At 39.5% G+C, this 24,403-nt stretch overlaps 1 protein-coding gene across 3 annotated transcripts; it reads left to right on the forward strand.

Annotated features, from left to right (window-relative positions):
• Positions 1 to 381: 381 nt before the first annotated feature.
• Positions 382 to 23,563, forward strand: WDR47 (WD repeat domain 47). Of its 3 annotated transcripts, none has more exons than XM_032192195.1 (15): positions 382 to 424; positions 5,163 to 5,329; positions 6,847 to 6,930; positions 7,384 to 7,468; positions 9,119 to 9,921; positions 11,536 to 11,662; positions 14,091 to 14,269; positions 14,376 to 14,633; positions 15,448 to 15,523; positions 17,429 to 17,586; positions 19,083 to 19,252; positions 20,211 to 20,381; positions 20,806 to 20,937; positions 21,443 to 21,661; positions 22,154 to 23,563. In XM_032192195.1, exons 2-15 carry the CDS (start codon positions 5,172 to 5,174, stop codon positions 22,294 to 22,296), a joined length of 2,763 nt encoding a protein of 920 aa, XP_032048086.1. In that variant the 5' UTR covers positions 382 to 424; positions 5,163 to 5,171; the 3' UTR covers positions 22,297 to 23,563. The 3 variants fall into 3 exon arrangements, with proteins under 3 accessions (XP_032048086.1, XP_032048084.1, XP_032048085.1); XM_032192193.1 differs by lacking the exon at positions 382 to 424 and adding an exon at positions 1,277 to 1,348; XM_032192194.1 differs by lacking the exon at positions 382 to 424 and adding an exon at positions 1,277 to 1,348 and having other exon boundaries at positions 11,539 to 11,662.
• The last annotated feature ends 840 nt before the right edge of the window (positions 23,564 to 24,403 follow it).

Raw genomic sequence — 24,403 nt, forward strand, 5'->3', positions numbered from 1 at the left:
TAGACGCTCCCCTCTCCTGACAATTACAAACAGGCATTACATTTAGCCGAATATGAAGTTAAAGGGGGGAGACGGGGCAGCTGCGAGGTGCTTGTGCTTTGTTGACCCCGCACCTGGCGCTGGGGCTCCCTCAGCGGCTCCCTCAGCCCCGTCAGGCAGTGCCCGCCCCGCCGCCCCCGCCCCGCCGGACCGCCCCTTCCCGGTCCCCGCCCGCTCCGCCCCGGCTCGGGGAGGGGCCTGGTGGCCGGGCAGCAGCGTCGGGCCGGGCGGCAGCCGCAGCGCCCAGCGGCAGCGAGACCCCGGCCGGCAGCGGCAGCGGCACCGCCAGCGGCAGCGGCACCGAGCCGAGCCCCGCCGCGCCGCGCCGCGCCCCGCCGCCATCTTCTCGCCCCGGCAGCGGCCGTCTCCGCGCGGGGCCCCGCGGGTGAGCGCCGCCGAGCGGGGCGAGAGGGGCCGGGTGGGGCTGGGCAGGGCCGCCCGCAGGGGCTGTCGCCTCCCCCGCCGAGGGAAGGGAAGGGACGGGAAGGGAGGGGACGGCAGGGGAGGGCAGCGCAGCGCAGCCCCGCACCGCACCGCCGAGCCCACAGCGGCGTCTGGGGCGGTGGCGGCGCCGCCGTCTCTTTGTTGTGGCATCCGCGGGGCGGCTCGGCCGGGCTGGCGGCGTGTGGCGGGCCCGGGGAGGCTCCGTGAGGCCCGGCCCTGCCCTGTGGGGGCGGCGGGGACCCGGCCGCTGTGTCACGGGCAGGGCTGGTGCCGGGAGCGGCGGAGGGGAAGCCGCCCGGGGGCCGTGTCAAGGAGCGGCAGCGGGCGCTGCCTCGCTCCGTGCCTGCCTTCCTCCTGCAGCCCCCGTGCTGCCATCTGTTTGCTCTCGCCTTTGTGGCATTTTTTGAGCGGGGTGCTCGGTGTGTGTGAGCTGGCTGGCAGGCAGCGCCCGCGGTGAGGCAGGCGCCCCCAGAGCAGGGTGAGCTGGGTGGGGGCCGCCCTGAGCTGTGAGGTGCTTCCCCTGCAGCAGCCAGGGCACGGGGTCAGCCCCAGGGGACCCCTGGCTGTTAAAAAGAAGAGAGTTGAGCTGTACAAAGTGGCGAAGGGCTTCGTGTCCTCAGCGCAGCTCATCTGGAGGTACGAATCCTGGAGTGGCGTGGGCTGAAATGGTTGTGATTGAGTTGCGCTCGCTGCTGTGGAAACCAGCTGGAATGAAGCGTTGGCCCACAGACCTTTCTTTCGCTTGTAGAGTAACTGGAAGATGACTGAGGGCACTTCAGGAGCGGAGCCGCTGGGTACTGCCCGGGCCCCAATTCCCCCGTGGTGGGACTGCGGAGCGGCCGCTGGGCAGGCCGCAGGGTCGGATGTAAGTTCCTGCGGGTGGGTGAAGGGGTGAGAGCGCTCTGCAGAGCTGTCCGCTGCCTGAATACACAGCACTCCTCTGCGCTTCAATTTCTGATGCCAAACAGCTCGTGGAGATGCTGAGGTTTTGTATTATGCACTACAGCTGTCACTGAAGTTGGCTAAGCAAGACTTTTCATTAGGTGTTGCTTCACGTTCAAAACGCAGGGCTGGTCTCTGTCAGTGTGACAGCTAGGATCCGGACTGTAATCTCCAACCACACAGAAATACAAGGGAGAAGTTCTGAAATGCCTTGCCTATTTTTGTGAATGCATAGTGTATACTCTTGGCAAGTGGTCTACTTTGGGCAATTAAGGCATTGGAATAACAATTACTTTAGAATTTTGCAATTCATTTTTATTACAGAATATTAAACCTTACTGTTACTTTCTGTCATGTGATTACATATGTATTTTCGATTTCTTCTAGAAAATGTACCTTAAAGACTACCTAAAAGTCACAGTTTATAAGCATTTTCCCAAAACACTGTGTTTGCAGGCCTACTTAATCATAGGAAAATAGTTCTTTTAAAAAATTATAGCACCATGAGAGGATTCTTGCTGTTGGTTTGTTCTTAGAACATAAGTAAAAGAATAGAACAGGAATGGGATTTCTCCCTACAAAATATACAAATAGACAGATGATGTTCCAAAGGGCCTGTTCAAAGGACATCTTGTCCACTGAAGCTAGAGGAAAGGTGTGTCAGGTTAGTGGCAGGAAAGTTTTTTGTTGTTGTTGTTTTTGGTTTTTTGTGTGCTGTAGGTTAATTTAGGAGGAAAACGTGCTGAAGGACAGAACTAGGGGACAGGAGTGTGGAAAAGTTCTGTTCTAAAAAAGGTTGGGTAAGAAAAAATGGTTGTAGCAAAAACCCCGTCAGTAGAAGGCACCTGAAATTTTAAGCTTTAATACACATTTATCTTCATTTATATCTCAAGCTAGTGCTGCGCTTCACTTGTTCTTGAGTATTAGTGCTTGAGCTGATCGGATTGTGACGCTACGTGCCATATGGGCTGGCAGAAAGCAATGCAGTGGGATGGACTGGGATGCAGCTTGAGCTCTTATGTTGCGTTTCCCTGCTGCTCGTTGTATTTATTTATTTATTAACACATACACACCCCACCGAATGTCAGAATAACTGATTTATTTCATAGTGTCATGTGTAAACCTATGTATATTTATGATCTCATCATGGTGTTACAGTGCTGCTTACTATTTTGACAGCATAATGCAGAGAAGCCTGGACTCATCAGTCTAAAAAAAACTCAATTAAGTGGAAATCTTTTCTAGTAGGTTTACCGTTTTCTAGCTGTCTGTCAATAGGAGTGATGCTCTGACATCAAATGCGTGCTAGGTATTTTCAACATATGTCTAATTTATGAGCTTATTGGTATATTTCAAATCTATTTATTTCATTTTTCTTAGCAGGACCCCAAAAGTGTCATTACTTAGACCTATAAAATAGAGGGTGCTGATCATCCATTATCAGATTTATATGGATGATATAAATAAAGCAAAAGAACGTAAGTTTTAGAACTTGGCAGAAGGATCTACATGCAGGACAAACCAGTCCTGTTAAAACTCTAATGGAAAATGGAAGCTAACTACTTCTTGCAAATGTTAAATTTTACTTAATGTAGTTGTACTCTTAAGCAAAGTACTGAGTGTTACGCTCGCTTTTCCATCAACAGCCTATATGAATAATTCAAGGTCATCTTGAAGCTGTGTAGGGTGGCTTCCTATTCAGATTTGAGTTCAATGGATATAGTTGAAGAGAGAGCTGGACTTGTTCCTTTCTTCAAAGGGAATGTTAGTGTGAATTATTCTGGTAGTTTTCTTATGGCGACTCTCCATGCAGCTTTGCCTGTTTTACTTTGTTGTTTGGCAAGGAAGCTCATGTAAGTTACATGAAAACTACCAATGCAATAAAGCATAATAAAAGTGAAATGCAAACGCACTAGGTGGGGAATTAAGATGTTAATGCTAAACTGCTGGATAGATTTGTGTTGATTTCTTCTCCGGTCTGTAAGAACAGAGTTGATTTTTTTTTTTCTCTGGGAACAAAAATCCCTGTGCGGTTGCCAAAAAGGGGAAATGGAAACAGTGCTAAAACATAAGGAAAAAGCATCTTTCTACATGTGCTGGCTTTAGGTTTGTGTGTTGTCTGTCTGTTTTCTTTCCTGCAGAAAAGCATGCTGCATGCCAGATGTTCCTTTTTTTTTTTTCTTTTGACTTTACTAGGCAGGAGCGGGCACGTGGTCTCTGGGTAAGTCTTCCATGAGACCTGTCAAAACGCTTGGTGATTGGAGTCTTCTGTGACTAAAATAAGAATTAAACACAGACATTTTAAAAAAGAAGTTAGGCCATTTCATCTGGCACAACTAGGTCTCTGTTGTTCCAAAATAAACTGTGCTGCTATAATCAAATGCTTTCCTAGTCAAAAGTTCATGCAAAAACCTCCTTGGAAAAAGGCTGACATATAACTGTGAGGAAGATGGAAAAAAATCCTACACGTATGAATGCCTCACTTTCTGTGTTTCTTATAGTTCAGTAGCCCTGGTTTGTGAGGAGCAGTGAGAGGTTTCTTTTCCCTTTGTCTCTGTTAATTAATGAATTACCATGTAATGCTTGGAGTCTCTTATTTGAATTATTCAAACTTTCACAGAAGTAAGTAGTTGTATGAAAGAATTCAGCAGTGTTTTTATCTTGACTTTTGACTTAAAAGGGGGAGCAATTAGGGTAACTCCAACTCCTTACTGCAGACATTTTGCTCTGTGTGCTAATCTCCCTTTTTTCATTTTCCTCTCACTTTCATTCTACTTCCCTTGTTTCTGGGAATAACGCTTCCTGCTGGGGGGTTCATCACAGATACCAGCTTCTCTTCTTTTGTGCGCTCTCATAATCGATTTAAGTCGCTTGGATGCTTTGCTTCTGCCACGGAGCGCAGCTGTGCTGGTCCCTGTCGGCGTTAGGGCCCCGAGCCTGCAGGCCAAACCTGTCGGCCTTCAGTGTATGCCAAGCTCAGCGCAAAGTGTCTGGGATGTGGGGCAGAAAGCAGGGGAGCGTTTTCCTTTTTGCAGGAACCTGGATGTCAGCTGAGCCCTGCTGGGTGGGAAGGCGTACCCAGGTAGCCACCGGGCTGCTGGGTTTTTTGGAAGAAGCCCGGCACCCGGGGACAGGGGAGTGAATGGGCCTTGTTAAATGGGCCTGGGATGGCTTGGGTTTGCAGGTTTAGATTCTTCATAAAGCATGCAGACACAGGTAGGTGTCCTTAAAAAGGAAGAATGGAAAGCTTTGGTGTCATTGCCATTTACAGCTTCAAAAAATGGGGATGAAGAAATTGCCTTTTGGTGGGCTTTGCTTTTTGGATATATTAGAAGCATTTAAGTTTACGTGTAAGATACCTAGATAGTGACATAACTGGCTTGATTCATGGTTTTTGAGCTTATTTTGTGAAATGCAGATAGTCCAATACAATTTTACATACTGTATACTCACAGCAATACTTCCACACTGTGGTAGGATTGAGTTCTTTGTAGGTCTGTTTCTCCAGGCCTATATGCATAGGACAGAAATACAAAGATGCAGTGTTAACCTTAACTGTGGCTTCATAACCAACCTCTTAAATAAACAAGATTAGGAAACTGGATTTTATTTTTGTAATGCTACGATATTCTGCCCTTTAAGACTAGACAGAAAAAAAATGGTAGCCACGATTTGTTAAACAAGCATAAAATAAGATACTGAGCATGGCTAAAATTCTCTCTTCTCTTTCCTTTTAGGCTGCCATCATGACGGCTGAAGAAACAGTGAACGTTAAAGAAGCTGAAATAATCAAACTAATTCTAGACTTTCTGAACTCCAGGAAACTTCATATCAGTATGCTGGCACTTGAGAAAGAAAGTGGGGTCATAAATGGCCTGTTTTCAGATGACATGCTTTTTTTAAGGTAGGACTTCTTTCTCCAGTGCTTAAATACCACATACGTGAAAGCATACAGTTGGGCTGTGATTCCGTGGGCAGCCCCATGCCACTAAATAGGAGGTCTCATCTTATTCTGCTTCTTCCTGATTCCAATTGTGTGGTCCAGCCCTGTTGAGTTCCAGCTCTGAAGGTAATGAAGTCCTTCACTTGAAGTAACTGACTAAGCATCAACATAGGCTTTAGAGTTACATTTGAGGCTTTAGTGTTACATTTGTTTGTTTTTCTTGTTCCTTCATGTGTTCATTCATTTTGACCTTGGTTATTTTTCTGGCATGCTTGTGAATTAAAGTAGGAAGGGGTCTTAACAAGGGCCCGTGTCAGCACAGGCTAAGTCAGAAACGGTACATGAGCAGACGTAAACAGGAGAACAAGATCTTCTGTTAACAGCAGCCATCTGTTGTTACCTGCTTACCATGGCACATGAACTGAGCATGTAGTTTATTGAATTCTAATATAAATAGAATATTTTCAGTGTTCTAGCCCTATGCTCTGGGATGAGTATAGATGTTTCCAGAGCTTTTCCCCTTAAAAATATCTGTATTTTGAAACAATACTTAGGTTTCTCTTAAAGTTAGCAATATGAAAGGGGTGCCTGAGGTCATCAAGGCATGAAAGTTTGTGTGATTTGCCATTCATGATATCACCCTCCTAAATTATGAAAATGTTACTGTAAATGGTAGGTTGTAGGTCTTCAGCATTGCAGTCTTCCTTTTCATGCCGAAGGTGTTTAAAAAACTTTTCTGGAAGCATAAGAAAACAATTTATTCAACTGTTTTTATCTTGTTTGGTAGTAAAAACATTTTTAACATTTTTTCTCACGTGGCTTCCCTTTTGATAAAATTACACATATTGGAATAAAATGAAAGCAGAATCAGAGAAAGATTGCAATTATTAATACTTTGTGTTTCATTCTTAGTTCAGTATACATCTAATGAGAAATACAGCCTTTCCTTCTAGAACTGGACATTTTACAGACAACTCTGTGCATTATGAGGAAGTGAAGGGGCAAAATTAATCTACCTGTGCAGTCTAACACACTGGTCTTGGAGTTGAAGTTCTTTTGCTGACGTAGTAACTTCCAAGCTTTTCCTTTTATATTCCTAATACTGGAGGCCTGCCCCTCTTGGTATAAAATAGGTCCAGCAGTATTTATACAATTAAAACTTTAGGTCCATTTTCCTTCTTCAGGATGTCTTAATTGAATAAATGTATTTCATTTATACTTTCCAGCAAGAATTTTAAAAATAATCAATTATCTTATACAAAATACTGAGAAAGGACTTGGATTTTGCACTTACTGCATCTGTCAACTTAACATCTGTACAAAGCATTAATTTTTCCAGACAGGTTGATCACCTGTTGTATGCTTAAATATTCATTTGTCATCTAAATATACAACTCGTGATATTAAATGAGCTGATTGCTTAGAAGAAAGCTGTACTTGTCCAGTGAAATTAAAGCAGTAATTTTTTCTTTTACTAGGCAGTTGATTCTTGACGGTCAGTGGGATGAGGTTCTTCAATTTATTCAGCCTCTTGAATGTATGGAAAAATTCGACAAGAAAAGGTAAAATAGAATGTATGTTAGAGTTCAGGGTTTTGTGATTTTTTTTTTTAAACTTAAACTGTGAAAAATATATGCAAAATATGTGCAAAATATGTGTAAAGAGTTTTCATTTCCTGCATACTTTTGGAATACGGTACTACATGTACCATTGTTTTATAGTCGGCTGAGCTATCACACTTCTGTTTAAGAAAGGAGTATGCTTCCTATACTTATTTTACTTGTGACCCTTCAATTATTTTTATTGTGCTGTTTCTGAAAGCAATAATAGAAAAAAAATCTGCTAAAATTTTTAGGTTGCCAATTTGTTGAACTTTGATCAGAGTTATTTGTCACTGCAATTTCTATGCCTACCTCAAAAAGTAGCTGTAAAATACCCTGCTCATCTCTAAGAGAATATTGACCTATTTGATCGAGATGTGTGGTGTTTCACTGCATTTCACTTCTTACCTGCAGATTTCGTTACATTATAATGAAGCAGAAGTTCTTGGAAGCCTTATGTGTAAACAATGCAATGTCAGCAGAGGATGAGCCTCAGCATGTAAGATTTCTCTTTGTTTTGGGATTATTTTTTTTGTTGGCAAAAAGCTTATTGAGATATTGTAATTAAAAGCAAACTGAAAACTCCCACGCTTAATATACAAATTCTACCTATTACCAAATGGTTTCATAGTTTAAAAAAAAAAATAGATGTCCTTTGGAAACTAATGTGATTGCCAGGTCTCAAATAGTTTCATATGTAAGGGTTGCTTGAAATTTAGCAGTATAGATCAGTGACCACATGTCATCTTTGTGGTCCTGATCTTTGAAGTTTACTTTAGGCCATTATGCTGAAGTACAATGCTTCTTTTCAGGAGTACTCTGAAGCAAGCTTGAAAATCAGGGAAATTTATTGTCAGAGTCAGGTCCAAATGAAAGATTCTAGTTTCAATTAATCTTAAACATAATTTCTGTAGCTTTTAGAGAGAAAGGACATTGTCCTTTCTTTGAAAGGAACAGATGTGGTCACAAAGGACTGATTTAGTTAAATGTGCAAACAGCAGTAGCTGTGAACTTAGGTTCTTAGTATAGAAAGGGACGTGAATGGCAACTCACACTGACAGAAAAGGCATGCAGGTTGTGAAGGTTATTAGTGTATCATTTCTGTTGATAACACAGAATAATAAATTTCTAACATAAGAAGTTATTAAATTAAAGGATTATAGTAATTTTAGGATGACTGATTTTGTTATCCAAACTGGATTAACTTTAATTCTCTGTCCCTTTACACATATATTAAACTTCAGGGCCTTGACAGTATAGAGAAAGCTTAAAGTCAGTCTTTATTGTTGCAAAGGAAATGCATGCTTATCCACTAAGCAGTCTATCTTTTCAAGATTATTAGATAACAGCACAGGGAAAAATAAGTCAGATGTATGTTTATTTTTGTGCTGAATGTTAACAAATATGTTGACATATTGTGGATAAAAGGTTGGTGTATCGAGAATGTGCTAGGGAACATGGATAGGATTTTTTGAATACATATTTAAAATCTCTGTAACTAAAAATACTAAGTTACATGTACTTAGCATGTTTTTTGGCTTTTAGCTTCAACAGGCTTTCTACTAAAGCCATGTATTCATTTGGAGGTCTTATCTTCAGAGATTAACTTCTTGAACTTTGTTTTGTTTTGTTTTTTACATTTTTATGATTGGAGAACAGAAAACCTTGATATAAAACACAACCTACAGTTGCTACTCACTGAAAACTAGAGAAGTATGCAGCTTTATGTAATTTACGCCTATAGCTTTTCACATGCACACAAAAGAGAAAAAAGAAATTCAGTTGGCCCTGTGAGTGGAATTAACCTTCTGTGCTACAATAAAATTGAAGCTATTTAGCTGCTGGCTTAAAATGTTAAACCTGTAAAACCTGCAGTGACATGAAAGTTCCATAGACCTGTAGGCAATGAGACTGGGAGTGGGGCTGGGAGGGATTTCAGAAAGCCAAAACATCCAGGAATTTGACTCTGTTGTAACTACACTTGCACCAGCAATTTCGGTCTCTATATTATGTGCTGTTTTCCTTAACTAGAGACAGTAATAGTAATAGAGGAATGGTAGTGGAGAAATTCCACTACTCCTTGTTCTTCTTCAACTAACTGTGGAAACATACGTGCTACCAACTACTGTTCACCTCAATATTTCTGTAGCTGGAATTCACAATGCGAGAGGCTGTGCAGTGCCTACATGCGTTGGAAGAATACTGTCCCTCTAAGGAAGACTACAGTAAACTCTGCTTGCTGCTCACGTTGCCTCGCTTGACCAACCATGCAGAATTCAAAGACTGGAATCCCAGCACAGCCCGGGTGCACTGCTTTGAAGAAGCTTGTGTGATGGTGGCAGAGTTTATTCCTGCTGATAGGAAACTGAGTGAAGCTGGTTTCAAAGCAAGTAACAATCGTTTATTCCAGCTTGTAATGAAGGGATTGCTTTATGAATGTTGTGTGGAATTCTGTCAGAGTAAAGCAACGGGAGAAGAAATTACAGAAAGTGAAGTATTGCTGGGCATCGATCTCTTATGCGGTAATGGGTGTGATGACTTGGACCTTAGCTTATTGTCATGGCTGCAGAATCTTCCAGCTACTGTTTTTTCCTGTGCTTTTGAACAAAAGATGCTTAACATTCATGTTGATAAACTCCTCAAGCCTACAAAAGCTGCATATGCTGATCTTTTGACACCTCTTATCAGCAAGCTTTCTCCATATCCATCATCCCCAATGAGACGGCCTCAGTCTGCTGATGCTTACATGACCCGTTCCCTAAACCCTGCCTTAGATGGGCTGTCATGTGGATTAACAAATCATGATAAGAGAGTCACAGACCTTGGGACCAAAACTTCTCCAATGTCGCACTCCTTTGCTAATTTCCATTACCCAGGAGTACAGAATCTCAGCCGAAGTCTCATGCTTGAGAATACTGAGTGTCACAGTATTTTCGAAGAGTCACCTGAGCGGTAAGTGCAACTGTAGCTTTATTTTTTACCTTGGCTCATGTTACATTACTAGATTCTTACACGTGTTGTATTTTTGAACATAATTGTAACTTTGAAATAATTGTTCAACTTCTTTTGTAAGTAAAACTGTAACTGGAGTTCGTTTTTTTTATGCTTTTATGATTAAAAGTAGATTTTCATATTTGGGTCATGAGCCTTCTGGTTTCAAGCTGGACTTTCTTAAAGTTTAGACGTACAGAAACTTGAAATCCTGATGGACTTGATATTTTTTTCATGTTGGACTTAGAGGTATTTAACATTTATTGCTATCATAACTTATAACAACTTTGTTTAATGCGGTGTAGACTGCAAAGTTGACTTCTTTATTAAGAAATAACACATGAAATCTTTGCCTTTCTACTTTACCCTTTTGAGAGAAAAGTCTTGGTAAAAAGGAGAAATAGTACTTGTCAGTTAAACACTTAAGTTTTTGCTTGGCCTTTATTTTGATCAGTAATTCTGTTCCTTTTTAAAAGTTTTGTATAAATGCAGTAACTTACTGCAATCTTCTGAAGACCCTTTGTATAGGCATTTGAATGTGATACGATGTTAAATGAAGTTGATAGACATTAACTTTTTTTTTTTTTCAATGAATCTCTTGAAGTTCAGAATGACCCTACATAGCTTTCAAGACAGCATTATATTTTTCAGGAAAAATCCAATTCTGGATTGTGTATCCAACTGAAGTGGCAGTATTTGTGAGGGTACAAGCTGAAAGCTAAGCTTTCTCAGTATCTAGCCCCTCCATCTTTTTGGATATGGAAGAAATATGGTATTAAATTTGTAAATTGTATTTGGCAAGCAGTCACTTGTCAAAAAACTCAGTTAAGTAACTTTTTAAGTTACTCAGTTAAGTAACTTTTGTTAGCACACAGAGATAACAAAGAGTTCAGAATAACCTTAAAGAGCTTTGCTCCAAGTCACTGAGTAAATAGGACTTTGTAAGCTGACAAAACTGGAGTTGGGAATGCAAGTATTCTAATGTGTTGTGTGCACTTACTGCTTGCTAAAGCATTTGGGAAGGTGTTCCATGGGAAATACTTATATAATATAAGGATGGCCAATTTCATACAAACTTTTTCCTAAATAACACTTTCAAGAATGTTCAATCTGATGAATGTTAAGCATAGCTTAAATTTAGATTGGTAGCAGTAGGTTAGTATTAATCTATCAATTAATCAATTGGTAGATTAGTATTAAAACTTAATACCTGCTAGAAAGCACTAGTCACATGGTTAGTTTAAAGGTATATAACTAAAGTGTAAGGATAGAAAATAGAGGGCTTTGATATCGCATGATGCTAAGGTGTTTAGGAAAATGTTGGCACATCACAGTGCCTCTCTATTTTTTTGTTTGTTAGTTTTTGTTGTTGTTTGGGTGTGGCTTCTTTTTAGTGCAATCAATTTTTTCTGAAGCAGTATCTTCAGTTTTATGACTTAAGTAGGTTGCACACTTTGTTATCAGTTTTTACTCTAGAATATTACTTATCTTACCAGGGGATTTTCTACTCACAATTTTTCTCATTTATGCTTTTTTATGCTTCTATGCTTTTCTTCTTCTCCATGTTGCTACAAGAAGTGATACTCCCGTGGAGCCACAGCATCCCATCAGCAGCGAGACTTTGTGCCAGAGTTCTGTTCCAGAAAATGAGCCAGTTAATGGAGCACAGAGTCAGGGATCTGCCAAACAAGAGAAAAATGAGGTAGTGGTTGTTTATTTAAAAATAATGAGGCCCTTTGAGCTATGTTCTGATACATTCATAATTATTTGTTTTTTGTGTTGAGAACTTCATGTATGACAATGGATTGTTTTAAATCTTGTTTTCACATTAACAAGTGAAAACACAATATTACATCTCTGACAAATTTCTTTTTTTCCATTATATGAAGTTCTGCCATCACTTCAGTCTACAATGCACCTGATGAGTGCATTCTTGCATCAGTGTTGCTAAACTATTGCCTGTATCTTAAAACAAAGACTTCAGTACTCAAAGCCAGCAACATTGAATTAACCATGGTTAAGAATCCTTTTAGTGTTTTAGTCATGAATCTGGCACGTAGTCTGCAATTTTGGTGTTAATAGCAAGCTTCACAGGCCACCTAATGTCTAGAATACAGTGTTGAAAATCAAATAATTCCCTAGTGAATGTATCTTTGCCATTCAGAATTCAATAGCATAACCTTTTTCAAAAATAAATAAATAAAAATTATTTTTTTGAAGGCCTTGTGCCTTGACTTTCTTTTTTTCCTTAACAGCAATGTGGAAAAAGGAAAGTAGCAGTTCAGTAGAAAGCAATGAGAATAGTTACCTATTCTATTCCCTTTCCACAGTTTTAAATATGTGCCTCTTATTTCAGTAAGGATGAATTATGTCATCTGAATATTTGCGCTAAATGTTTGAGTGCTGAAATAACATCAACACTGCGGTTTGTTTTGCAGACTCCAGTTTGATTTTCTTAAGTAAACTCCTGTCTTGGCTTGTGACATCTATATAGCGCACTGAAAACCAGTCCAGTCTTGACAGGGTTATTCTCTTGTAGACTCTGGGTGCTTGAGTGAGGCAATGGGGCTATGGGAGGATTACCAGAGTCCTTCAAACACAAGGACTGGACTGCATAACTTTGCCACTGCAACAGCATTGTGTATGTGGATTGGGAATAAGGGCGAGAGGAAAGAGCTTTAACTAGAACTATAACAGAGCAGACTTCAAATGGCAGAAAACCAGGGGGAAGATTTCTGGGGGAGAATGAAGACAATAGATGCTATACTGTAGGTGAATATGTTGGCCAGACTATTGTACACAGGTATAAAAGAATGTAACACCAGTCCAATTGCTTCTTGTTTTTTTTTCTATGTCTTAGTGGTATATGTGAGAAAGAAATTCTGTTAAGTTTATTTTCATTATTTTTTATTTTTGTATTGCTCCTGGAAAGATTGATTTATACGGCAGAATTTGTACAAAAGAACATCTGGGCAACACATTTTAGGTTTAGGTGTTGGATCATTATTATATCTTTATATAATTTATCTTATATATATTGTTATTGTGTTATTACTCAGACTAAACAATCCAAGGATCGGATCCAATTGCAACAAACAAGTGTCAGTCATGCAAAGAAGTATTGGCCAGAATATACCTGTTCCTTAAAAGGATAACCCAGTGACCAGGAAATAGCTTACATATTTGAAATATTGAGAATGCTTGTTAAACTTCTGAAGACAATTGCCCAATTTTGATCTTTGGAAACCCAATGTGGTAAACATTTTACAAGTGCAGCAGCGATAGGAATCCACTAGATGACAAAGATGTCATTTCTCTTTAAGCAAGAAACGTGTTTTTTTTTTTTTTCTTATACTGATTTTTTTTTCCTTTTAGTTGGTAAAAACGGTGTTTGATTAGTTTTCTTGGGAAAACACATGGCACGGTTGTTGATACTTCTGGCCTTGGACCGAAGTTCTTTCGGTTTCCTGTGTGTTCCATTTTTAATTTTCAGCTTGTTCTCATCTGGTTTTGATGGTAGCATTTGGGACTGGTGACAGAAGGAGAAAGTGAGGATCAGAGACTGCAGATGGCAGAGAGTCCGGAGGAGCTGGCGGTGGCTGACACCAAAGATAGTACATAAATAGGAAGAGATCATGGAAAAGGAAGCACTAATTTGTTCTGTCCAGAAGTGCTGCATCTGATTTTGATGTTGATAAATGGCAGATTGATAGCAGAGAGGTGTCAACACAGCAGAAAATACAAAAGTTACATTGGAAATATTACTTGGAAATTGGAAAGTAGCTTATGTTGCTTTCCAACTTCTATTTTTTTCCTTTTATTTTCAGCTTTGGATTACTTATTTGTTCTGATATTAATTACTACTTTGGGAGTTTTATGGGCAAGAGCAGTCTTGTCCTGAATAAGGCACAAAGGCAGAACTACTTCAACAGTACAGAAGGACAGGGATTTCCTTCTTTAGTGAGTAAATAATATCTGGTTTTAGGGGAAAACGAAAGCTTTGTTCTTCAGAGGACAATTTGATGGCTTTGTGATGCATGTGGTGAAGTAGTGAACCAGAGTGTAAGTATTTAGGTTAACTACTGCAACTAACTATTTAATTCTCATTAATAATTCTCACTTCTTTCAAGCTTCGTGATTCAACAGAACAGTTTCAAGAATATTACAGACAAAGACTACGTTACCAGCAGCACTTAGAACAAAAGGAGCAGCAACGTCAGTTGTACCAGCAAATGTTGTTGGAAGGAGGTGTAAACCAAGAAGATGGAGCTGACCAGCAACAGAATCTTACTGAGCAGTTTCTTAACAGGTTGGGGACATCTGTTAACTTCCTTCTTCACCCACCCCTATGCCTCATCAAGTTCTCAAAATAACCTGGTTTGGTCTTCTCCCCCCTTTTTTTTTTTTAATATTAGATCTATCCAGAAGCTAGGAGAATTAAATATAGGTATGGACAGTCTTGGAAATGATGTGCAAACACTTAGCCAGCAATGTAATGGGAGCAGAGGGAATGCATCTACTAACCCAGCAAGTAACTTTACATCACCACCTTCAGATGCTTCTCAGAGGCTAACGGCTGATGGCCAAAACATTAACACAAGCACTCCTCGAAAACGTGGATCAGCTAATCAAATACCCTTTCCTGAAGAGTCACCTGTGCAGGGGAATCAAATGTAAGTTATTTGAAACTGCTTAGGACTGGAAATCCCCCTATTTTAGGAGGGAAGAGCTGTTTGTATTTGTTTTGTTATCACGTTAATTTGTCATTGAATTAGGGGTGTATAGTTAATGACTGTTGTTACCTAGGTATTTTTATATTGATGATAAAATTGATGTTTTAAGACACAAGAAATAGTGGTTATTTGTGGTTTACGTTGTGTACTTATTTTTAATTTCTTCTTATTCCATCTTATTTGTATAGTTCTTGTTTATTTTGTATTTCTACTAAGCTTCTGAAAGCTTTTTTTGGTGGTTGTTTTTTTTCCCCTTATGAAATATTAGTTAAATGAGAGGCAGGACAGAGTGGCAACTGGATTTCTTCCCTTAATCATAGAATGGCTTGGGTTGGAAGGGACCTTAAAGATCATCTAACTCCAACCCCCCTGTCAGAGGCAGGGATGCCACCCACTAGATCAGGTTGGCCAAGGCCACATCCAGCCTTAGGTAAAGGTACCACTAACGTGAAAGAAATAAACATTCTTCCAAGTGTGTGTATGTTATGGAATGAAAACAAAAATCTTGTTTTTTTTCTTGTAACTTTCTTTGACTCATTCAATACTTGGAGTACCTGCAAAAAATGGCAACATCTTGCAAAAACAGTAGTTTAATGATAAAGAATCAGACATGCGTAACACTAATCCACATAAGTTAGTTCTAAGTGTGAGTTAATGTAACCTCAGTCCAAAAATATTTATAAACAAATCTATTCCTCCTCTTGTTTGTTTTTTTTGTTGTTATGAATTCAAATTCTTCACCAAATCAAAACAGTGCATCAGAACATGCTGTCACTCAGCCACCGTTGGACGACTCTTCAGGGAGCCTAAGTAGGACAAGAGGTGATGAGGTGAGTTTCCTTACTGTCTCTTGCAGTGTGTTTTCACAAGATTCAGTGTTTTATCCTGAGTATGCAGCATGCTCTCAGTGTTAACAGAAGTTTACACTGAATTTTGGCTGATGTAGTACTTTGAGAATCACAGAACTGTTGATTGGAAGGGACCTCTGGAGACTGAATCCAAACCAACTACTCAAGATCCAACTTGAGCAGGTTGCTCAGGGCCTGTTCCAGTTGGGTTTTGAGCATCTCCAGGGATGGAGACTCCCCAACCTCTGCGGGCAGCCTGCATCCATGTTTGACCACCTGACCACCCTTTGTTTTTGTTTTTTGTTTTTTATTGTATTTAAAACAACAGAAATATTTAAATTGAACCTCCTGCATTTCAATTCCTGTCTATTGCCTCTTGCCCTTCAGTGGATACCACAGCAGAGAGCCTTGCTCTGTCTTTATAAATACTGGACAGGAGGAGTATTCACTGATGAAATCTGCCCCACCAGCCCCCTTCAAGCCTCTCTGTCTCTCTCAAGAGCAAACAGTCCTAGCTTTTTCAGCTTCTCCATGTGTAACAGAGACTCCATCCAGTCCCTTAGTTGTTTCAGTGGAGCCCAGCACTGGATGCAGTATTCTAGATGTCAGGTGTTAAAATGTGGCAAAAAGAACACTGAGCGGTAACTCGATTGTTTTTTAATCTATTGTACCTTCTATTCACTCTAGATAATAAAGCTGCTCCTGATTACAGCTTCCATTTGACTGTCCTTGCATTTGTCTCTGAGTCTGTACCTAAATACTACTGCAGGGTTAACTCGTTGGTCCAGTAGCATGATTTGCTGATTGAATCAGCAAATAGCTATCCAACTAATACTACTTCTGTTGGTGAAACAATTAGGATACACAGGAATTACATAAACTGCTTATCGGTAATTAAGTACTTATTTCCTCTGCTTTTTAGGTAGCCCCAAAGCTGTAATCTCTCCTCCTTACGAAGGAAGCTACTTTGTATAGAAATTGAACCTAATGATTTCTGTCTTGCTTCCTGGGGATGTAGGGCAACAGAGTCAATGCTTTCAAATTCGAAGTTGTAGATGCTGACAACTTGCTCAGTAGCATTGCAAGAATACTTACTGCACTAACTGCTGTTGCTATAATTGGCAGCAGTGTAATAGGTGATTACTTTGTGTTCTCCAGGTTAAAATTAAGATCATTTGACTCAACTCAGTATGGCCAAACTCTAGGGAAATAACTTTGCAACGAGGACGTTCCAAAGTTTCTGTATCACACAAATGAAACCAAAACATAAGGAAGGTGGTGATGAAGCCTTCTGGAGGACAATGTAATAAAAAGTTTTGCATAAGTTGAATTATTTTAAATATATATATATATATTTAATATATATTTATATATATATATTTATATATATATATAAAAGATTATATATAAAAATTGTTTTAAATGTTAACTGCATGGTGGAAAAGGTAGTTCTTATGCTTAGTATTATATCTGTTTTATAAATCATTTGAGCTGGACTGTTTTAATTAAAAATGTACCTTTGCTCTCCTTACAATTTACACCCAGATCAAATATGTTCACACAAATAAATCATAATATCAGGCTTCTGAGATGGGCTGTTAAGAAGGAGAGTTGTTGGTAGCCTGGAGGGAAACTGAGAAATGTACATCTAATGTCAGCTTCAGAGGGAGTTGAGGTAAAGAACTTCTTGAAGAGTGCAATTCCATGACCAGGAATAGACATTGTTTTACAAATCCCTCAGTTTAGTCTGGTGCTGCTGCTTCTTAATACTTATAACAGTTATAAATTATTCTAAAAAAAATAAAAATAAAAAAAAATCAGTCAAATACACTTAAATGTCCAGTTTGATATTGTAGAGCCTAATCTGACTGTGATCATTCTACACAGGATGACAAATCAAAAAAGCAGTTCATTTGCATTAATACTCTAGAAGACACACAAGCTGTCAGAGCTGTAGCCTTTCATCCCAGTGGGAGTTTATATGCTGTTGGCTCCAACTCTAAAACTTTGAGAGTGTGTGCCTACCCAGAAGTAATTGACCCAAGGTAAGAAAGCTTGTATAGTTCTGTATTTTCCTGAGTCATAGCACTTTTCCCCTGTAGCTACTGAAATCTGTATGTTTCATACCTTTATTTTGTTGTCATAAATAGTGCAATGTTTTCTTTCAAAACCAGAACTGACAAGCAAAAATAAAAAGAATCTACTGAAAAATTTGTGTATTCGTGGACTAGTTTTTGTTCTCTTCTGTTATGTGTTGGATGCTTTGCTGCAGTACTACATACAGCTTTACCGTATAAAAGTGGTTTTTTTTGCCCTTGTGATTGGGCCTCTGTTTACTCTGATCGCTTCTGCTTTCAGTACTTTGGTTGTAAAAGTGGGAGAAGAAAGCATGTGTCAGCCTAAGCAAGCACAAGGTGGGTTTAATGAGATGGAGTGTTTAGCAGAAGGACAGATTTGACAGTGGAGAAACCAACAAATCCAGCTGTTACAGCAAAGTTACAGAATATGTCTGAGTCTCTTGTTATTTTAAAGACTGTTTTCCTGATACTTAAGCTCCTTGAAAAGAAAAGGGTCCTTTGTGGTTTACTGGCTACCTAGTCTTTTCTGTTAGTTTTTCTTTTTTCTCGTTTCGCCCTCAAAACCCTTATTTTTAATAGAGGGGTATGTGTGTGCCTCTTTTTTCACCTGGAAGAAAATACTGCCATCTCAATAGTCGTCGTGTCTCTACTGTAGTTACGTTATTTTCTTGGACCAGAGGGGAAAAACGTGTCTAAAACTTCATAATTTGAGAGAGCTACAAGTATGCACAGTGACTTTATCTGGGAGACCTTTCAGTTTAGGATTTGTGGTCAGGCTTCTAAAATGTTCAATAAGTAATCCGATTTATTTTTTTTTCCCCACGAAAATATAATCAGTAAAGTAGCCTTTGAAGTTTAAGTCCAAAATACTTATTGGCAGTATATGAAACAACCAAAAAAGCTGTTGATTTTTCTGATACTCAGTGCAACCTGGCTTGCTGGGCTTGAAGCCCAGATAACCTCTTCTTGATTGGTAAAAAGTGCAAAACTCTCTCAGTAGGACAGATGCTTTGTTATCGACTAACTACAGTCTCCTCTCACACACCTTACTTCTCTAACTACTGGGAAACATTCAGTTGACTCTGTAGCCTTTGTCTCTTGTTTAGAAAAATCTTACCCATTTAGGAGCGTGGGGATAAGGATTCATTCATTCATATGTAGCTACAATTTCTATATTTTTATCAGCCCTCTATTGATGAAGGGATCCTGTAAGTTCTTTCACAAACTTAATCACAAACAAAGCCTAATCACAAACACAATGGAAGACAGGGGAAAAAAAATAATAAAATGGGATGGAGAAGATCATTTTATTTTGTCTTAGATCCCATGCATTTGTTTCAGTGCTAACAGTCTTACCTATGTCATGTTATCCAAAACAACAGGGAAAAAAAGGCAGTATTTTTATTTTAGAGCACACAACTTTCCTTGCAAATAAAAACACGCTTTTCTGTTTTCTTTTGCAGTGCTTATAATACTCCTAAACAACCTGTGGTTCGCTTCAAAAGAAACAAGCATCATAAAGGATCGATCTACTGTGTAGCATGGAGTCCCTGTGGACAGTTGCTGGCTACTGGTTCTAATGATAAATATGTGAAAGTACTACCTTTTAATGCTGAAACTTGTAATGCGACAGGTAGGTCTCTGTATAGTTTAAAGAATTTATTTTCACTTGTTTATCCACTATTTGGCAAGACCCTTGAAATAAATATGTATTTAAGTTTTGTTATTCTTACTCCAATACTTGAATTAATTTAGCCCCTTTTCCCATTCACCATTTCTGTAGTCTTTGTTCAGCAAATAGCCCCAGAGCTGTTGGGAGTGAGGATTATCATTTGGGCTTTATTTTAGTTGGGTGTTCTGGGCTTGTTTTCATTGCAGGCATTTTTTTTCTTGTTTTGGAAGATTCTGTGCTATTGTGTTGTCTTCTCATAAAGTGTTTTTTGTTTTTTTGTTTGTTTGTTTTTTTTTTAGACACGGGTAAACGACTGGATATTCTTACCCAATTCTAGTTCTTGATTGTCAGGAGAAATTCAAGCTCTAGTTTTCCTTACCTACCTCTGTCATCTTCTTCCCCATCTTAAAAATCCAGTATTTCTTTCCTGCAAATACTATTTTCTATGCCTGGCCCTTCTAGTCAATTCCCAGAATGTGGCTCTTCTTTATTTTGACCTCAGGGTGACTTGTCCTACGTGACTCAGTGTTCTTAATGATCCTTTCCTCCTGGCAGAGGAAGCCTTCCTAATTCTGTTATTTCACCGCAGTTTACAAAAATAAATGATTTTACTGTATAATGTTGCCTGGGATTGGCTATAGAGATACATCTTTGGTATGCTTTAGGAACTGTGGGAAGCTCAAGCAATACTCGGTGTAAATAAGATCATTGAAGCTTTTATTTGAACGCCCATAACTCAAATGGGATATTCTGCAGAAAGTATGCAGTGTTTATAGTAGGTAGTGTGCCGCCCTTGTCTGAAATAGTCTGCGTTATCACTGTAACTGCTTTAAAGATTGTAGCGCTAACTGTGCTAAACAAAGTATGCCTCATCATGTGTTTTATTTTTTTTATAATTTGTATTTTATTATTATTTTAGGACCAGATTTGGAATTCAGCATGCATGATGGAACAATCAGAGATCTTGCTTTTATGGAAGGCCCAGAAAGTGGTGGTGCTATTTTAATAAGTGCTGGAGCAGGGGACTGTAATATTTACACTACAGATTGTCAGCGAGGACAAGGTCTGCACGCTCTAAGTGGTCACACTGGTATGTTGCTGTTTCTCTTTGGCACTTCTGAAGCCTGTATTAGATTCAAATAATGTTTGTTTTCAAAAGGTTTTATTTGTCTTTTTCTTGCTAGAAAGACTTTGGTCCTCCCCAAACTGCTTCAGTTGTTTTTGTGTTTGGGGATTTGGAGTATTTTTTTTTGTTTGTTTTCTTTTTTTGTGGGTGACTCTGGTTGGGTTTGTTTAAATATCCTGGCTGTTAATTTAATGGGAAGTGCATGCTTCACTCCAGAGAAGGTGCAAAGCTGGCTATTGCCTTATACTGTTGGCATTTTAGACCATGCAGCTTGCAGGTTTTCCATGGGACTGTTTAATTTCTGAGTACAGAAACGTAATCAGAATTGCAGTATTTAATTATTTGATTAACGTTGTTTGATCAAATTAAGAAATCTTCTTGTTCATAGGTCATATTTTAGCACTTTATACGTGGAGTGGTTGGATGATTGCATCTGGATCCCAAGACAAGACTGTAAGATTCTGGGATCTGAGAGTGCCAAGTTGTGTTCGCGTTGTGGGAACGACGTTTCATGGAACAGGTAAGACTTGCTATCATGCCTCTGATCATTTTTGCATAAAAACTTATTTTAAGGACATCTAAGTAGTGTGGAGTGAATGTAAGGTATGGGGTGTTTATATATATTTACATATACACACACACATACATATATATATATATATGTATGTATAAATATATATATAAGAAAAAATATATATATTATATTCTGTGGTATATATATATCACAGAATGGAGATGCCCTTAAGGACATCCTCACCAATTTCCTTTTATCTGTGTTTTTATTTTTTCCCCTTAAAAATCAATAAATAAAATAATATACTTTCAAAAATCAGCTACTTTTTTTGCCTTGTGATTATCAGACATCAAAGCTGTCCAAAGCACATCAGAACAAAAGCTGCATAGCTGTTTCAGAGTAAAAAGAAGGCCAGCATTTGGTATTTTTATATAATAGCTTTTCTTTTAAGCAAGAACATACATTTGCATAAATGTACATGAATTCGGGGGGGGTTGTTTTTCTCTTGTAGGAAGTGCTGTAGCTTCAGTAGCTGTAGATCCTAGTGGTCGTCTCCTGGCTACTGGACAAGAGGACTCCAGCTGTATGTTGTATGATATTCGAGGAGGACGAATGGTTCAGAGCTACCACCCTCATGCCAGTGATGTTCGCTCTGTGCGCTTCTCTCCAGGGGCTCACTACTTGCTCACGGGATCATATGATATGAAAATAAAGGTGACAGACTTGCAAGGTAACGTACTTCAAAAGATGCAAGGTTAACTTTGATGGTTTTAATATTAAGGTTGTAAGAATTTCACTCAAAAGATAGGGTTTTAGTTTAAAATGGGGGGAAAAAAAGAAGCTTTGAAGCATTTGAAATGTGTATAAGTGTGATTGTGTTGAGGAGGGTTGGGAGGCTGATAATGGTAAAAACTAATACTGTTGCTGGATGAGTTAGCCTTCGCTTTCAGACAGCATTTAGAAAATCGACTCTTTTTTAAAAAAAAAAAAAAAAAAAGATTCTTATGCTTACTGTGAAGAGTTGAGATATCTGATATCTTCCCTTTTCCTATGATCTTGTTTTTCCTGGACTGCTAAATTGTGTGTGTGTGTTGAGAGTTCAACTGTGCTTCACGAGGTGAAGTACATAGTAAATTTTATTAAACAAAAACACACACACACAAAAAAAGAGCTAAGATGTAAGTTCATGGAGTGACTAATGATTTCTGTTCCTCTGCTGTAGGGGACCTCACGAAGCAGCTTCCTCTTATGGTGGTAGGAGAGCACAAGGACAAAGTTATTCAATGCAGATGGCATACGCAAGATCTTTCCTTCTTGTCTTCGTCTGCAGACAGAACTGTAACCCTGTGGACCTACAATGGCTAGAGTGCAGCTAAAGGCAACCTATGCAGCTAAAGCACAGAGACCTGAGACTACGGAACTGTAAAAACCAAGTAATAATAAATAGGCATTCAGAGAGCAGCAGTTGAGTAGGAAAGTGTCTTATCAAGAGGAAAGGCGCTTGTCACAGATTTTTCTGGTTTCTCGGAGGTCTTGGTGTTTTCAGTATATTCTTTTGCAGTGCTTTCAGTCTTCCATGTGAACTCATGCTGCTGTGACCTATTGTAGTCTTGTTGCCAAAGTCTGAGAAGAACTCCTTTGTTGTCGATGTGCACTCTGAGTAACATGAATGACGTGTTTACAGTTTGGTATTAATTGCATTCCTTGGTCTTTGCCTCAATGAGAATTTTATATAGAACCTTAAGTTGAACAAAACTTCAAGTTAATATCAAACTAGTTCCACATGCACATAAAAGATAAATTACTTCCACTGTTTTTTCAGATTTATTATATTCATCACTTCTCCACGAGAGGTCAAACTTTTTAACATCTCCATGGTTTCAACTTTTTTAGTAATAAACTCTGAACTTTAAAGTTGACTAGGCAGTAACCACATCTTGATTATGGTCCATTGTATAGTGGGGGTCTTTCCTTTCTCTTCATCTAAACAGGGGGAAATGTTGCCGTTTTTACTACATGACATTGTTTTCAAAAAGCTAACATGTTGGAGGGGGGGAAGTAAAATATTGTTGTTGTTTTTTTTGTTTTTTTTTTTTTTTGCTGTAGAAACATACAATATTTTACTTTCTGAATGCAACAGAATACCTCTGTGTATAATGTACTGTAGAAAAGAGTGGATTGGCAGCAGTTGTCACAGTGAGCTTAACGGCTATCAGTTTTCAAAGTAAAAGGGATACCATTAACACTATAATAGAAACCAGCATGGCTTAAAATGCTATGTCTGCATGGTAATTTAAGAATTAAGTCATTTAAATTCCCAGGTCAGAAGCTTATTTGAATTTTATTTCTTGCACTGTTTATGTATGGGAAATTACAATTTTATTTCTACAGAACTTTAGATTCTAATGTTTATGTATTGTTATATTTTTCATATTGTACAGTTTCTTTTACTTTTTAAATTTAAACATTAGCTTATTTATTTATTTGAACACCTAAGTTTTGGATTCTCTTACATACTAAATTATATGTGCACTGTAGCAAGCAATTTTAACTATCGTATAAAAGTGGAAAGGTAAATATAGAAGTGTATCTGTGCTATAATCTCAATAAAGACCTCCAACACCTGCAGCTATCTCATTTGTTGTTTTAGACTGTTGTTCTATAATTCCAACGTGCTGCTCTGATACCTGAACATCAAGATCTGTTGTATGATTTGAATTATAAAAGGCTTTGGATGTTCGATACGATTTCCAACTATCTCACTTTGCAGTGTGGTAAGTAATAGTATGGCAGAGGTAAGAGTTTGGTAATTTGATATGTAGAAGTCATGTTTTCCTTAGCATTAGGGCCTTAATCAAACTACTCTATGCCTCGGGCTGTGTGCCTATTTGTGGACATAGCTGACAGGCTGTTATTAAGTAGCACCTTGTGTTGAATGCCACCTTTCCTGCGTGGGTGTTACAACAGTGTGTCTTGGCATTGTTATATGTGCTTGGCTTTTGTTGTGAAGCCAAATTGTTAATAGGGCAGAGAGCTCCTGTGTTTATTGCTTGGGTGTTCTGCAGCCAAACAAGAAAGAAAGGGGAATCTTTCTTCCTCTATCTATGCCTGCAACGGCAGATGACAAAGAAAAATGGCAGTTTGGACTAAAACCCCTGCATTCAACAATCAGTAAGAATTTCTCCGTCCTCTGCCACCCAGCCTCGTGTGGCCGTACTTGGTTTTTAGCCTCCTTATACCCGGGGGGGGCCCCGTTTGGCAGCGCAGCCGGCGCCGTTCCCCCCCTCAGGGGCAGCCGCCATGGCGCGGGCAGCGCCGCCCGGGGCCTGAGGGCCGCGGCCGGGCCTCGGGGCGGGGCCGGGCCCGCGGAGGAGGCGGCACCGGGGCCGCTGCGCCTCGCGAGGGCCGCGCTGAGGCGGAGCGGGGCGGGCCGGGGGCCGGGGGCGCTGCCGGGAGCCGGGCGAGGAGCGCG

Source organism: Aythya fuligula, chromosome 8, assembly GCF_009819795.1.
Source record: "Aythya fuligula isolate bAytFul2 chromosome 8, bAytFul2.pri, whole genome shotgun sequence".
NCBI classification, from domain to species: domain Eukaryota; kingdom Metazoa; phylum Chordata; class Aves; order Anseriformes; family Anatidae; genus Aythya; species Aythya fuligula.